A 15,664-nucleotide genomic window follows, 5' to 3' on the forward strand; every position below is an offset into this window, starting at 1 on the left:
CTTCCAGTCTTCTGGAATCTCTCCTGTCTCCCATGACTTTCCAAAAACCAGAGCTAATGGCTCAGCTACCTCTTCTATCAGCTCCTTGACGATTTTAGGATGCATTTCATCAGGCCCTGGTGACTTGCAGACATCTAATTTTTCCAAATGGTTTTTAACTTGTTCTTTTTTTATTTCAAAAACTAACTCTACCCCTTTTCCACCAGCATTCACTGTGTCAGGCATTCCTTCAGACTCCTCTGTGAAGACCGAAACAAAGAAGTCATTAAGCATCTCTGCCATTTCCAAGTTCCCCGTTACTGTTTCTCCCTCCTCACTGAGCAATGGCCCTACCCTGTCCTTGGTCTTCCTCTTGTTTCTAATATATTTGTAAAAGGCCTTCTTGTTACCCTTTATGCCTGTAGCTAGTTGGAGCTCATTTTGTGCCTTAGCCTTTCTAATTTTACTCCTGCATTCCTGTGTTATTTGCCTATGTTCATTCTTTGTAATTTGTCCTAGTTTCCATTTTTTATAGGATTCCTTTTTTAGTTTGAGATCATGCAGGATCTCCTTGTTAAGCCAAGGCGGTCTTTGCCCATATTTACTATCTTTCCTACATAGGGGAATGGCTTGTTTTTGGGCCCTTAATAATGTCTCTTTGAAAAACTGCCAACTCTCCTCAGTTGTTTTTCCCCTCAGTTTTTCCTCCCATGGGATCTTACCTACCAGCTCTCTGAGTTTACCAAAATCTGCCTTCCTGAAATCCATCATCTCTATTTTGCTATTTTCCCTCCTACCAGTCCTTAGAATTGTGAATTCTATGATTTCATGATCACTTTCACCCAAGCAGCCTCCCACATTCAGATTCTCGACCAAGTCCTCCTTATTTGTTAAAATCAAATCCAGAACAGTTTCTCCCCTGGTGGCTTTTTCAACTTTTTGGAATAAAAAATTGTCTCCAATCCAGTCTAAGAACTTATTGGATAGTCTGTGCCCTGCTGTATTAGTGTCCCAGCATATATCTGGATGGTTAAAGTCCCCCATCACCACCAAATCCTGGGCCCTGGATGATTTTGTTAGTTGTTTAAAAAAAGCATCATCCACCTCTTCACTGTGCAACACAGACTGCTTTCTTTCCTCATGTTGAGCCCTGTTGTCGATGTGTATGACAGGTTGGGCATCTAGATTGGGCAGAGCCTCCACATTAGTCTACCATGGGCTTAATCTCCTTGTGTAGTCTCCAGTGGAACTGGTAGAGCTGGATCATTTTGTTGCACTTGGTGTCTAGTCACCATAATTTGGACTCAGAGGAGTTGGTCCTTGCCCTTGCTGGAGTTTGTGCAGGGCCACCTCTGCCCAGAGGGTACAGTGAGGAACATCCAATATGGCAGAACACACCTAGAGGAAGGTATGTAATCTAATAGCTTGTTCAGATACTGGTGAGGCCCAATTCAATGCATCTCCCACCAGGAGGCTAATAATGAGTCCCAGGTTTTGCTTGGTCAGTGGGTTAGGACGGAAGGTGTAGTAGAAGCAGCAAGCACCATTGGTTTGTAAACCTCCTCAATTTTTGGTGGTCCTTATTAAAACATTCAGCATGGAAGACTAGGTCTAGATATGTCTCCACACGGCAAAGACATTAGTAGTCATGTTCCAGGCCAGACAATCTGAGGTTGAAGCCAGGAGTTCAGGAGAAGGAATGGTCATGGCAGCTACAGGAAATCCTCTTGTTACCCAGACGCTTCCTGGAAGGCCAATTCAGTTTATAAAGGGCAGTGAACCAATCAGGAACCAAGGAGCTGATGTCTGTCAGACCTCCTGAGGTGGGATTTCCCACGGGCCACATCCACAGTGGGTTGTGAGTAGTGGAGCACAAGCTGATTACAGCCGCTATTGGATGGCAGCAGGGACATGTTTGCTACCTAGCAACTCTGTAGGATAAGATTTTAGACCTGCTGGGACTTACACACTCTTGTCCATACTAAGGGCAAATTGGGTTTAATATCTTCTCAACTGACATGTTTTCTAGCATGATGCATTATTTCAATGTATTCAAAATCTCTGAGGGTAGCATTCTACTTGAATGTTGACTGCCATTATTGAGCATTTTTTAAAATAGCTTTCCATTTCTACACATTTTTCTAAGGATTGACTTGTCTTATTACCTAAAAGATTAATTAATGTTTGCTAAAAGCTCTAGGGTCTCTTGGCTAATCCCAGACCACAGCACTAACCAGAATACTGGGCAAGAGTTAAACTAAATGTCATTCTTTAAAATTAATGTACTCTTTTTCTTTTGAGCCTAATTAACAAACTTTACATTTGTGAAGGACACAATAAGTGAAGGGAATGGGCTGTGACAGCCATATGTATGTAAAGCTGCAAATGGCATTTTATGGCTGCTTTTTGAGCGAGAACAGGTTAAAGCTTTGTGTGTCTGCACAGATGCAGTGGGCCAGCAGCCATGGAAAAAATTTAGTCTGGATAGAACTCATAATGGAAGATTGACTGCTGGGATGCTTGTATTTCAGACATTGATTATTCTCCAAACAATGTTTTTTACAGTCAGTTAGAGGCTGCATACTGCTGCAAGTATTTGTCTTGTCAGATAACTTGCTTCTGCCAACAAGTAAGCTGGTTTTAAAAGGGAAATGTGTAACACTTGTTTTTGTTTGGGGCCTTTTTTTTTTGCCTTTTTTTCCCAATGTTTTAGGAAAGGTCAATACAATTCACATTTCCTTAGGATTAATTAATTAGTCTGATTTCTCACAAAGAAATGTAAGGTACACAGTAAAATATTTATTATCATTTCTTATATTGTAACTGTATCTCTATGAAGGCCAAGATAAATATGTCGTGTTCCAGCTATACAGCACCTGGCATGTTTATTGCCACATTTTCAATGAGCAATCTCCATTCTGTTGTGTTTCCTTGGTGACTATGTTATTCCAGGAAAATGAGTAACACACAGTGAGGAGGGTGTCTGATGACTTCTGCACTAAACAGGGTGTCTGTGCTAAAACACATGGAGCATGCTCCCTGGCCTCTCTGCTCTGCACTAGAGCACCCCCTACAGAGTACAACAAACAGAAAGCCCAGGGAGATTCAACTACACAGCGTTTTGATGAGCAAATATTGAGGTGCCCCATTTGTACCCCACACTTCCCTACTGCCCACAGCTTTAAGGGTGTATGCAGAGTTCAGAGCCAGACTTTGTTCCAAGCAAAGGCCGAAAAGCATAAAGAATTCCATTTTTGAAATGTGTACAATCCACGTACTACTTATACCTCCCTTCCTCATTTGTTAGTTTGGATTTTTGTTTTGTTTTTCCTACTCAGTGAATGTAATTGGTTTAGGAGTGTTTTGTTGTCGTCCTACACAGTAGTGAGGTCTTAAGTGAGTAGTGTTGGGAACTGGTATCCTAGGTAAGTATGACATCATCCAAAAGACTCAGCTATCCAGTCAGATAATCGTACTGTTCCCAACCTCTTTAATACACCAATAGACTACTCCAGATAGTGCATTTTGTGGGAGCTAGCTTCGGTTGTGTTCTAAAGGATAAGGACCAAGGGAGTTGAATCATTCAGGATGAGCAGTAAGCACTCAGTAAGGCACATTATGTAGAGACAGACTGTTGTTGGAGTCTGCAGCTTAACTGTAAGCATAAATTGCAAAACTTCTAAACAGTCAGTTTGGGAGGGGGATGTATCCTTCCAGAATGAAAACAGTTCTTAGCAGGGAAAAGACATGTACTGTGTCGGAACTGGAATAGAGCCAGGTCTTCCTATGATTTCCCCCCCTCAGTTTAAATAATCAGTAGGATGGTTTTTAACGCAATAGCTGTGTAGATTCCCCTTTACTGATGAGGTTCCATTTGTGCATCACTGTTAATTGATTGACATCACTAAACTGATCCCTTGGGCCAATCAGAGCATAGCTTTGGACTATCGGTGTGCCCCTAGCAGCATTAATATACCATCTTGTCATAGAATCAGAATTGGCAAACAGCAGCTATCTCGTGTGAATAGCTAGATTACATTACAGCATGTGATTGCATATTCAGCAAATAGATATTCATAGCACTGTCAGAGTTTGTCACAATGCTAATGCACTGTAGCTGGAGAAAGCGCAATATATTTTATTCCTACGGACATCTCAGATTGCTTGTAATTTAGTTGGGACACCACAATTTCTGGGCAGTCTATCAAGTGGGATGTTGTAATGATTTGCATGACTTCTACGGTAAATGGAAAAATGTAGCTTGTGTTTGTAGCTGTTCCATTGGAGTCTTGCAGTTTGCTCTCTTTTTAGTGCTTCTTAGAGAACTATGTAACTATCCTTAGCTATTTTGCAGGCTGTTTTCTCATGAAATGGATTACCTACTGTTTAAAACTTAGTGGATAATGAAATGATGAGAACAAAGGAATGGCAGGGAAAGGCAGATAACTAATGGAATCTTGAGTTATCAAAACATGTTTCTTGCCAAAGAACTTGGAATTCTTGTGATTCAATTGATGGGAAAATGCCTGAATTAAAAATTGACCTGTGGAGACCAAAAAACTAGAACCAGAGTCTGGCACTGTCTACTTTTCTCTCCAAATGGACATTAATGTGTAAAAACAGGACAGCGGGAATAAAGGCCTGGCTCCTCTGCCACCGCTCATTCCTGCCACTGCAAGCTGGAAGATCAAACATTGGGTAGCAGTAGGAGAGAAAGAAAATGCATAGGTCATGCCCTTCTTGCTACTGCTAAAACACTGCTCTGCATGCAGCTCCACTTGTAAAGCATCTATTGGCAACTGTGGACCACATTATGTTCGGTTGGTGGGTCAAAAGAAGTACAAAAAATGGGTTCTGGGTTCCCCCATCTGAGGTGTAATTTGGTTCTTAGTTTAGTTCAATACAAGCCATGCATTAGCAATGAAAATTATAGTAAGTAGGGAGCTGGGAAAAATAAGCAACCTAGCTGCTTTAGGAATAACAGTGCAATACTTGCTTTCCAGAAGCATATGGTTAAAAATAACGTGGAGCTTTTTCTACCCTTATTTCAGGTACCTGCCAGTATAATAGTCTAGGTCAGGGGTCTGCACCCTGTAGCTTCAGAGCCAGATACCACTCCCAACCCTCCTGATTATTTTTGGTAAATGGTGAACATCTAAAAGCCCCAAAATAAACAACTCATATCTAAATAGCAAACGATATGTAGCCTTGAAACATTGGGTAACTCCTCCTAGCGTCCTCCAGAGAAAGGAAAGGTTCAGAAGTAAACGTCAGGAAGACATAGTATAAACATACACGTAAAGTGTGAGGAAATAGAATATGTAAAAAGTTTGTGAACGTCCTGCAGTAAACACATATTGCATTACAAATCATTGTGTGTTCTTAAAATAAGGATTACAAAAGGTATGGCTTCACATAATTAAGGACCATCTCATATTCACATGCAATGCAGCTCTTGAATTATCAAGTTTTTTAATGAATTGGAAAAAATGGCTCTTCTTGTTATTTTGTTTGTATATATTTAAATTCCATTGAATTAAGTGGGATTTAGGCACATGCTTAAACACTTTCCTGAATGAAGCAGGACTTATGTTAAGGTTGTTAAGGAGTGAATGATACATTTGCGAAAGACACTGTGTCTGAATTACTTAACCAGGACTTTTTTTCTAGTTTTTAAACAAGAACAACAAGAGAAAAATTAAATGTAAAATCAAGTTTAAATGCAATTTGCAGCATGAGAAATTCAAAAAATAAAGTCTTTAAATTAGTGTTAGCAAAGTATTATAGCAAAAACATAGTGATTTGAATCTTGGCTAGGGCTGCCAGCTTTCTACAGGTTGAACCTCCCTAGTCTGGCACACTCTTGTCCAGCAACATCCGTAATCCAGTACGATTTTAGTTAGCCAGACAACCACTTATGGATGTGGTCAGATTTCCCAGGGTGCCATAAAGTTTGTTTACAGCCACCAGTCCTGGCTGTTAATGTTCTCTGCTGTAATTTAGCTCTAACTTACCCCAAATGTCCTCTAAGAGCCCAGTAAGCAGTGGAAGTGCTGGTAATGTGCTGGACAATATTGTCTTCCCGTGGTCCAGCAAATTCTCTCATCTTCTACCAGTCTGGTGCCCAGGGTGCCGGACAAAAGAGGTTCAAGCTGTATCTGCAGAAAACCAGCCCCTCCCCCTTGCTCTGCCCCTTCACTGATGCTCTGCTCCACTCCCATTCCATTCCTCCTCCCTATTTTGCTCGCTATCCTCAGCCCATACTCACTCATGCATTTGCATTGGGTTTGGGGAAGAAGTTGAGGTGCAGGAGGGGTCCCTGGGCTGGGACATTGAGATGAAGCGCAAGAGGAGGTAAGGGCTCTGGGTGGGGGTGTGGACTTCATGTGGTGCCAGAATAAGGGGTTGATGGTGCAGAAGGGGGGCTCTGAGCCAAGACAGGGAGATGATGTTTAGTAGGGAGCGAGGGCTCTGGTTTCAGGTGCAGGATCCAGTGTGGGGCCAAAAATTAGGGGTTGAAAGTGCAGGAGGGAGCTCTGGGCTGTGGCAAAGGTTTAGGGTGTGAGGGGTGAGGGCTCCAGGTGGGGGTGCAGTCTCTGTGATGGGGCCATGGAGGCAGGGTCTGTGGTGCAGGATTGGGCTCAGGGCAGGGTCTTGGGGCATAAGAGGGGGTGCAGGATCTGGCTGGCACTCATCTCCATCACCTCCTGGGAAGTGCCCTGTGGCTACTTGGTGGCTTGGTCAAGGAAGCTGTCTATACCATTCCTGAGCGCTGGCTCCACAGCTTCCATTGCTTGGGAACTGCAGCCAGTGGGAGCTGTGGGGGCAAAATCAAGGGCAGCTGTGAAGTCCAGAGTGCAGCTCTGCAGCCCCCATTGACCCAGAACAGTGGTCAGTGGAAGCTGCCAGGTGCATGCAGAGCCCCAGACACCCTCTCTACAGCTCTTGACCGGAAACCACGCTCCATCCTCCTCTAGCAGCCCAACCTGCCTGAGACTGGGTGCACTTTTAACAGCCCAGTCAGCAATTCTGACCAAAGCCACCAGCATCCCTTTTTGGCCAGATGTTCTGGCTGAAAACTGGACTCCTGACATCCCTGGTTAACTTCAAGGGGGACAGGCTTTCAACGCCATTGTTTTTATTTTCTGATTTCCTTGGTAAAGAATATGTTCATTGGCTATTTGTTAAATGTATACATAGTATGAACTTCATGAATAGCGTAGCACAAAAAAAGGCTGCTGTATAAAACTTAACATTGAATTTCCTGACTCTTGCATGCTTCACTTTTCAATTATAACCTTATACTAATGGTTTCACATTCAACTTCCTGTTGTATGTTGCATATAGCATTACAAATTGATTGCAAGCAGCTTGTCCTTAAAATAGCAAATAGATGAAGCAGACAAATTCAAAGCATGTTAAAAATGAACAGGCCTGAAAATTCTCTTTATTTTATTTTATTTCTTTTACTTTAAAACATAACTTTTAGCATAGGCAACTGATGCCTACAGAGGAGAAGGGGGACATATAGGTAGGGTCATCCAGAGGAACCTGGAGGGACTATGAGGGGACAACCCATTGAGCAATAAAATTTTTGGTAATGGCACAAGGAGGTAGTGCACCTCCTGAGTGCTATCAAGAGTCACCTATATGACATCGAGTTATCTATGATCAAACACAAAGAACTCCAGAAGCCATAAAAAGAGACTCAGTAAGGTAGGATATGGGAATTCCACAAACGTTTAATCACCTCATATCATGTATGTGAGCACACTCCTTTGCCTTTCTGATTTTTCATGTTTTAAGAAAGCTTTTAACGTGAATGTGGTGGTTTGGTGTCAGCCTTCTAGACAATCTGTTTCAGAACCCAGAAATGCCCTTTTTGCTGTGGACCAATCAGTAGAGTGGGTTCTAGTATGTTGTTAAAATGGAGGCCTATGGATGGATAAGCAAGGAGCAGATGAATGTAGAGAATGACAAGCAGATTTCCAGAAGCTGTGATGTGTACCAGAAGGGCGAAGTGTCTAACAACTTGTAAATAAGCGTGGTGCCCTGAAACTAGCTTCTTCTCTACTAAAGCTTGATATTTTCTGTAGAGAAAGTTAATTTTCTATCCAAGAAAAATGAGAATTCAATTTGTTCATGATGCCAGTGGGCTTTTTCTGGTACCCCAGTTAGAGAATGGCAATCAACAGGAATTAAAATGGAGGATACCCTTTGCACCCCCTACTTTCCAACTATTATCATGAATAGCTCATCACCAAAAGGTGCTACTTCAAAACCTGTCTACAGTGGTTCCTAACAACATCTTTGGTCTGACCTCTAATATAAGTGCTGTATTATATTGGCCAAAATGGTGCAGAAAAAAACCTCACTTTAGTCAATTTTGAAAATAATCAAAACTGTTAGTGCAGAACAAATTTAGTTCTTGGGAATAAAGGTTCAATGCACTGAGTTTTTTGTACTAATAGTAATACTTAGCCCTGTGTCTTGTTATTGAGTAGTCATTGAAAGTTCATCTATTTAGTTGTTTGAGAGGAAATAGTTGTAAAAAATCTGTGCAAAATTTGGTACAGGTGATCTTCTGAAATACAGAATATGTTTCTGTATTTTGCCCTCAGCTTTTTAGGTCAGTTTCCTTCACGCTACTGAACTTTCTGTTTTAAGTTTCACGCTTAGAAAACCACTGGGGTCGGTACAACAAAAAAAAGCCTACTGTTTTTACAAATGTTGATTGGTCTTCTCTTCTTTATCATCTTACAGGTCTTGTAGAAATTTGCCTCATGCACCCTCTTGATGTAGTGAAAACCAGGTAAGGTTCTGCTTGAACAAGTTTTATTGACTCTGGAAAATGTCCAAATTGGGAGATGTCAGAAAATAAAATGCTAGAACATGTCCAAGGAAGAGAACTTCTCCCTTTAATGGCATTTATGTTTGTTTACTTCTTTTTACAGCACTTGATATACTGAATTTGAATGGCTTGATGCATTTCTGGTTAGAGGTCATCTGAAGGTGTTAAATACTTTTTCTGAAATACGGTCTTCAAATAATAGCAAAGGAGAGCTTATTAAATAAAAGTTAAACATTTAAATTTTCTTACCATATCAATCACCACAAGTAATGTCTTTCTTTGAAAGTAAAACACCATATTGCCTAAGAAATATTTTTGAGACCTGCTGCAATGAGTCATGTTTTCAAAATTTAACACAAAAAGATGCTCCCCAAGTTATCACCTGAAATTTGAGTTAATTCAAGCCAACTATACTTTGCCTCCAGTTCCCTGCATTAGCCATACAAATTTGTGTTTTTTGTGAGTATACATGCTGAAACAATTCTGAAACTTATGTCCTAAAATTTCTGTTCTATCATATTGTTCATTTAGAAGAAAAAATTAGTGGCATTGTATTTTTTGGCTTTTGGAGCAAGACATTTAGTTCATTCATGATGTAATAAATGCAGACATTATTGCAGGTTGAACCTCTCCAGTTGGTACACTCTTATCTCACCCGGAAACATCCATAATCGGGCAGAATTTTAGTTAGCCAGATGACCACTTGTCGTGGAGGTGGCCAAGTTCCTTTTGGTCCCCTAAAGGTTGTTTGTAGCCAGCGGTCCTGGTTCTCAGTGTTTTGTGCTGTTATTTAGCTGTAATTTACCCCTAAATATTTTCTAAGAGCCTAGTAAGCAGTAGAAGTGTTGGTAATGTGCTAGACAATATTGACCTCCCATGGTCCAGCAAAATTCTGTCATGCAGCACCAGTCAGGTCCTGAGGATGCCGAACTAGACAGGTTCAATCTTTAGTGCCAACTATTTGTGAAATTGACTGTAGGAAAATGTTACTATGAACAGCTGAACGGTGAGGATTGTAGGAGGTGCCTGAAATAGGAAAAAGAGGCAGTTCTCTGGGATGCTTAAAATGGTATTGACATTTTGTAGAGGCATTCCTTGCTTGTTTTTCATAATTACATGAAGAAGTCTGGAGAAGGAAGTAATTTTCTCTGTGGAATTTTCTCTGAATTTTCCCCAGCACAGTATCCACAGTTCCTGGCCTCTTAAGTGACATAGACACTTCCAGGCAATACAGTGATTTTTTTTTTTTCCTTTTGACTGGATGAGACTATTATGTATATACGTAAACTGGTTCAGTTCTGCTAAGTGGTGCATTTTTGTGGAGTTCTGCACTAAATTTTTTGGAGAGGGGACAATACAACTTTAAGGTTAGTGGACCTTTGGACAATCCAGTTTAGCACTCCAGAAGAACCTCTAATGAGATGATGGTATTGTGTGGATTTTTGGCTGTGCATCCTTAAATGATATGTGTTTTGCTTGCTTGAGTATATTTTTAATAAATACATTGGAGAAAGAAATTCCTGCCTGAGATTATTTTGAATATCAGGAAATACTTAAGATAATGGTTTGGATTTTTGAGACAATATTTTGTGATACATTTCCTCTATTTAATAATTTTCTACTATTCTATAATAACAATAATAATAATTAATATCAATTTATCCATGGCAGGACTTGGAGAACTGATGAGAGATAAAAATATGTTCTTTAAAACTATAAACAAACAACATGCTTAGTGGAGCTATATTTTGTACATTTGAAAACAATTCTGTTTGGAAATCTTCTTTGATGTCCAAATGTAGAATCAATCTGAGGAATTCATCCAAGATACTAAAGGGGGGAAACAGAAAAATATTTCTCTCTCTCCCCCTTCTCATCCTCCTCTGTTATTTTAGCCCAGCTTATCCCTCTTCTGAATGAAATGCTATACCTAGTTGAAAGACTGTGGCTGTACTTTCTGGAAAAAGAAGACTTAAGCAGCCCGTGTTGCATTTGTTAATCTCACAGCAAATCTTGTGTTATCTTATTTTTTCTTAATCAGATTATCCCCATGGAAGGTGCAGCAGTCAGTAGAATAAATAAAGTACTGAGCCCATATAGTCTCCCTGATGGCTACAACAAATTTTCATTAATGTCAATAAAAGTTGCTTGTATCCTCTGGGTAGCGGGGGAGTGAGGTAGAGCCCCAGGATTCCAGTAACTAAGAACTTCCCGAGAGGGATGCTGTCAAAATACAGAAGGTCAGGGGTTTTTTAACTAAAAATCCTCGATGATATGACTTTAATGGAAGGCTGATGAGTACCCTGCTCTGAATGAACAATCTTACTTTTCACCCATCAGACTTAACCAGTGTGTGACACAAGATGTGACAAACGGAGATGTCAAAGAAACGTTTGTAACAATCATTGTTTTAGAGCTAAAGATAGTAAAAAGATTTTTCCAGATAGAAAGCTGTGGTTTGGGCCTGACTGGTATATGTGTTAATTCAAACAAATGTACCAACACCATAACATTTTGTAAAATAGGGGGAACTGGTACTCAGCACATAAAGCCTATTTCAAAACAGCCATTGGATGCAACATGGCTTATCTCTAAAATAGGTGTATTCCCTGTCTACCCAGCCTCTATTTTAAAACAGCCATTTTGAAATAGGTTGAAATAGACCCTATTCCTCATGGATTGACGTTTACCCAGTGCTGTTTGGTTTGGTTTAAAAAAAAAAAAAAAAAAGAATTGGTACTCAGCCGGCTCCCTGGCCACCTCCTCTAGCCAATCCCCTGGCTGGGGCTACCAAGGGCTAGTACTCTGTACCAGCAGATACCAGCACAAAAAAAAGCACTGCCATAACCACAAAGTTTCATTATTGAACAACTGGACACTTGAATAACAGCTGACAAACAATTTAAGGGATAATTCAACTAGTTGTGGGAATTTGCAGGGGAAGGGAGGGAGAAGATATCTGGTAATGGAAAATTGTTTGGGGTTAGGAGGAATTGGGCCAAATATATCAAGTTAGGCCATGTGGTAACTGAGTTCCAAACTCACCAATGATTGTGGAGCTTTAGGTCCAATGTTAGAGTTTTGGCTCACGCTCACAAACAGGTTTGAAAGAGTTAATAAAATACCTACACAAAACTTGCACTTTCTTCACTCCAGGTCTCCTAATGGAATCCTGTCAACACAAAGCTGATGTGTAGGAAGTGGCCCAATAACTTCCAACTAGCTGTGACCACCATGAAATTTCATCCTCAGAAGTACCATCTTAAAGACATGATACATCTGAGAACAACACTGCAGCATTAGAAGGCACTGAGTTTGTAACTGGACTTGTGGTAACAATGCAAAATAAATAGAAATTTTAGAAGTTACATACACAGTTAGTGCTACCAGGTACTCTCAGGGCCCCTCTCCCCACAAGTAAATAGGGAATAGATGGCTCAACGTGTGTCCTTGCTCCCGGACCAGGCAGTTCCCCACCCCTGCCACTATGCACTTAAAAGTCTGAGCTGTACACAAGCTTTCTCAGCTTCTGTACCTGCCTCTCCACTCCCACAACTCTGCTGTATTCTGAGGGAGGGAGGTTAACTATGTAATCAACAGAAATTCTGACACATTATTCACTCTTTAATATCCCTAATTCTGGGCCGATTGCTACAAGACCTCCCTGCAAACATTCATGTCCATGTTGGTTAGGAGCCATCCGTTTAATTCTATGGAGGAGAATATCAAATCCACAGAGGAGTTTGAGGAAGCAGATTTTCTCTGAAAGGTACTTCTCCACTTAAGAGACATGAGTTAGAGAAGAAATTTTGAGAATTCAAGAGAAGAAAATGGAGAACAGATTAACTGTTTTGGTGGGGGCGGGAGAGGAAAATTATCTGCTACCAGGATGGGAGTGAGACCCCTATACAGACTTTGGGTTGTCTGAATTTTGTGGTGGGATTAGGAGTGGTGTGGGGGGGAAAGACAACCACCTTGGCATGTTGGTGAAGATGGAGGGGAGATCAGAGACTGTCTGGATGTTTGTTAGCTAGGTAAGATGTGGTAAAGCCACTTTGTATCCTCCCAGGGAAAGGCTGAGTCTGGAGTTCATCTGTGGGGTGAAAAGACTCTACCCAAAGGCCAGTATACCACTAAAGATCCAGGTTAAATTGAGATGGAAACAGCTTCAGCTTATGTATTGGTTGCCCCATCTGTTGGTGTTAGGGTTGAAATGGAATTAGAACAATAGCTTTCTGGAGTCTGTGGCAGAAGAGAATAGAGCCACCAAGAAAGATGAAGAAATGGCTCAAAATAGGGCGGAAAAAAAGAACCCTGGACAACAGCATACAAGCCAGGGGCCGAAAGAGGGAAATGAGCTTTCCTGACAAGAAAATGGGGTGGGGGGGAAAGGGAAGAATTGGTCAGGCAGCCCAGGGAGCATGGGGAAAGGAAGCCCAAAAGTATCTGAGCAGGAAGGGGTGTCGATGAGCGGAGGAACCATTAGATATGTTGGTAGGACTAGAACAATGAGAGACCAGAGGGAAAAATGATAAAGAGATTCATCCTGACCCGGAATAAAAAGGGTGAATGGGAAGAAATTAGATATTTGACTTGCCCTTGTATGATGACCAGTAGTCTGAAACTGAATGAAGGGATGTTCATCCCCTATGAAATATGAGCCCTTTGGCTGTAGAGCAGATGACCACCCTGGAGACAAGTGTGGAACACAGGCACTTGGTGCTTCTCTACAGAAAGGAGATAACAAGGGAAAAGGAATCTCAATGTTAGACAGATGGGTAAGGTGTGTGACACAGAACTGGAAGGTAACAAGTGATCCCTCAACCTAATCTCATACACCAAACAACTCCTCTGCAGAAGGTGCATTGAGACTATGCAGCTAATTCACTGATCAGTCTGGGAGATTTGAGAAACTAATTAGCTGTCAGCTATGGGGTATAAAAGAAGACGAAGGAAGTGAAGAGACAGGACCTGGGCTAGCTGAGCCCAGTATGCTCTGAGATCTTGAGGAAGGGAGACACTTGTTCTTCCCTGGCCCTGTGGGAAAGAACTAAAGAAAGAGACTTGCTTTAAATACTTTGCTGCACAAGGCTCTACTGGGGTTGGTGAAGGGAATATAAATAAACTTGCACAAAGTTGTGCCTCTCAGCAGTTTCTGTGACATCAGAAGACAAGGATAGAGTGTACCGTGTTAGTAATCTGTGTTTAAATGAGAAACTGTACTTCTGTCTCTTGTGTGGTCAAAAGTAGATGCAGGCCCGTATAAAAAAAACTCAGATTGAAACTCCAGTCCACAAATTTTGGGAGTTTTGATCCATTTGTCAGTTACATTTCATGGCTGGCTGGCTGTTCTCTTTGTAACAAGCTAAATGAACACCCTGGGTTCACACCCCCCCCCCCAATGAACTTTGGAAAACTTAAGAGAGAGTCTGAGTCTTGATAGGAACCTTGCAATATAGCCCTCGTTGGAAACTTTTTTACTGGCGATTCTCTCTCCCTGCCTCTTGTTCCAATTTCTGTCATTTCTGCTGTTGTTAGAAGCGTTCAGCTTACGACATGTGTTTCCGATCTCATTCCATCTGTTGTTTTGCAAGAGCTCCTTCCTTTTATATCATTAATTCCTCTTTGATTTCTGGGTTCTTTCATTCAAGTGGGCAGTAGTGGAGCCTGTTCTGAAAAGCTTTGGATTAGAGTAAAAGATTGATAACAATTGTCATCTGACTTCCATTTCTTTCTAACATACCTGAGTGCATTGTCCTTACCCACTATTACTATCTCTACATGATTATAATTTACTTGGCTCTTACTGACCTGGGTTTAGTTCAGGCATTTTAACCAAACAGGTCTTAATAAACTTATTTCTGCCAAACCTCAAGCGTTGCATTAGTATCTTACTTGATTTGTCAGTGAACTTAGATATATTCACTCATGGGATCCTTATGCGCGCTGTAATTGGTCTTCTGGTTTTGGCATTCAGGATTTAGCACTTAAATAGTTTGCATGTTTCTTTACGATTTTTCACTCCAGGTTTTATGTAATAAGAACTTATCTCAAGTTTGCAATAATTGTGTTGTGGATGTGATCCACAGCTCAGTCATTTGCCCTCTGTTAGCAGGAAAACAATCTGTTTGAAATTTAATAAGGGCATGTGGACTGATGCTTCCAGCTAAATATGCTATTCCAATTTAAATCCTGCTCCAAACTAAAGAACAGTATTGATGTGCACTGTTAAATAGATGCTGCTTTTTGCAGTGCCGGACAGAGTGATTCCTATTTGTATGCAGACATACCATGTATATAGTTTATACCAGAATTTGCATAACATCTATTAATGTGATACAGGAACATTTGTGATCAAAAAACAGCAGAGCCGTACAGTTACCTTTTTTAAACCAGGGGATTTTGGGTGAAGAATCCTGTTCCAGGGTACCTCCCTCGCTACCTTGGGAACCTCACGGCCTGGCCAGCTCAGTTGCTTTCACAGTCATAAACGCACAATGGGCTCCCCAGCCCAAGCATATCCTCTGGGTTCCTCTGGCAATCCCAGTTGCATCCTGTTTCCTCCCCTTATATTCTCCCTGATGACTTTGTTAGCCCAGTGATTGTCACCCACATGCTCACTGTCCCCCAACAGAAAGTACATAATTGCCCTCAGCAGTACCAGCTATTAGGGTGATGCTGATAGCACCTTGTCACAGGCTCTCAATTCTGGAATTTACTTCCCCCAGCTCAGACAGAGCCTAGACTCATTGTCCATTAGGACATGTTATCGGACCTGTTTTCCCAGGCCTTCCCTGACAGGGTGGAATGAGTCAGTTGGGATAGCTGGGGAAG

The 15,664-nt window shown here is 41.2% G+C and overlaps 1 protein-coding gene across 1 annotated transcript in view; it reads left to right on the forward strand.

Annotated features, from left to right (window-relative positions):
* The window catches only part of SLC25A21 (solute carrier family 25 member 21), a 344,043-nt gene that overhangs the window by 199,579 nt on the left and 128,800 nt on the right, over positions 1-15,664 (forward strand). Inside the window, exon 2 of the mRNA XM_074996831.1 lies at positions 8,743-8,791. Coding sequence (XP_074852932.1) covers positions 8,743-8,791 — 49 coding nt within the window. The remainder of the gene's footprint in view (positions 1-8,742; positions 8,792-15,664) is intronic.

The sequence above is a fragment of the Carettochelys insculpta genome, chromosome 6 (assembly GCF_033958435.1).
Source record: "Carettochelys insculpta isolate YL-2023 chromosome 6, ASM3395843v1, whole genome shotgun sequence".
Lineage (NCBI taxonomy): Eukaryota > Metazoa > Chordata > Testudines > Carettochelyidae > Carettochelys > Carettochelys insculpta.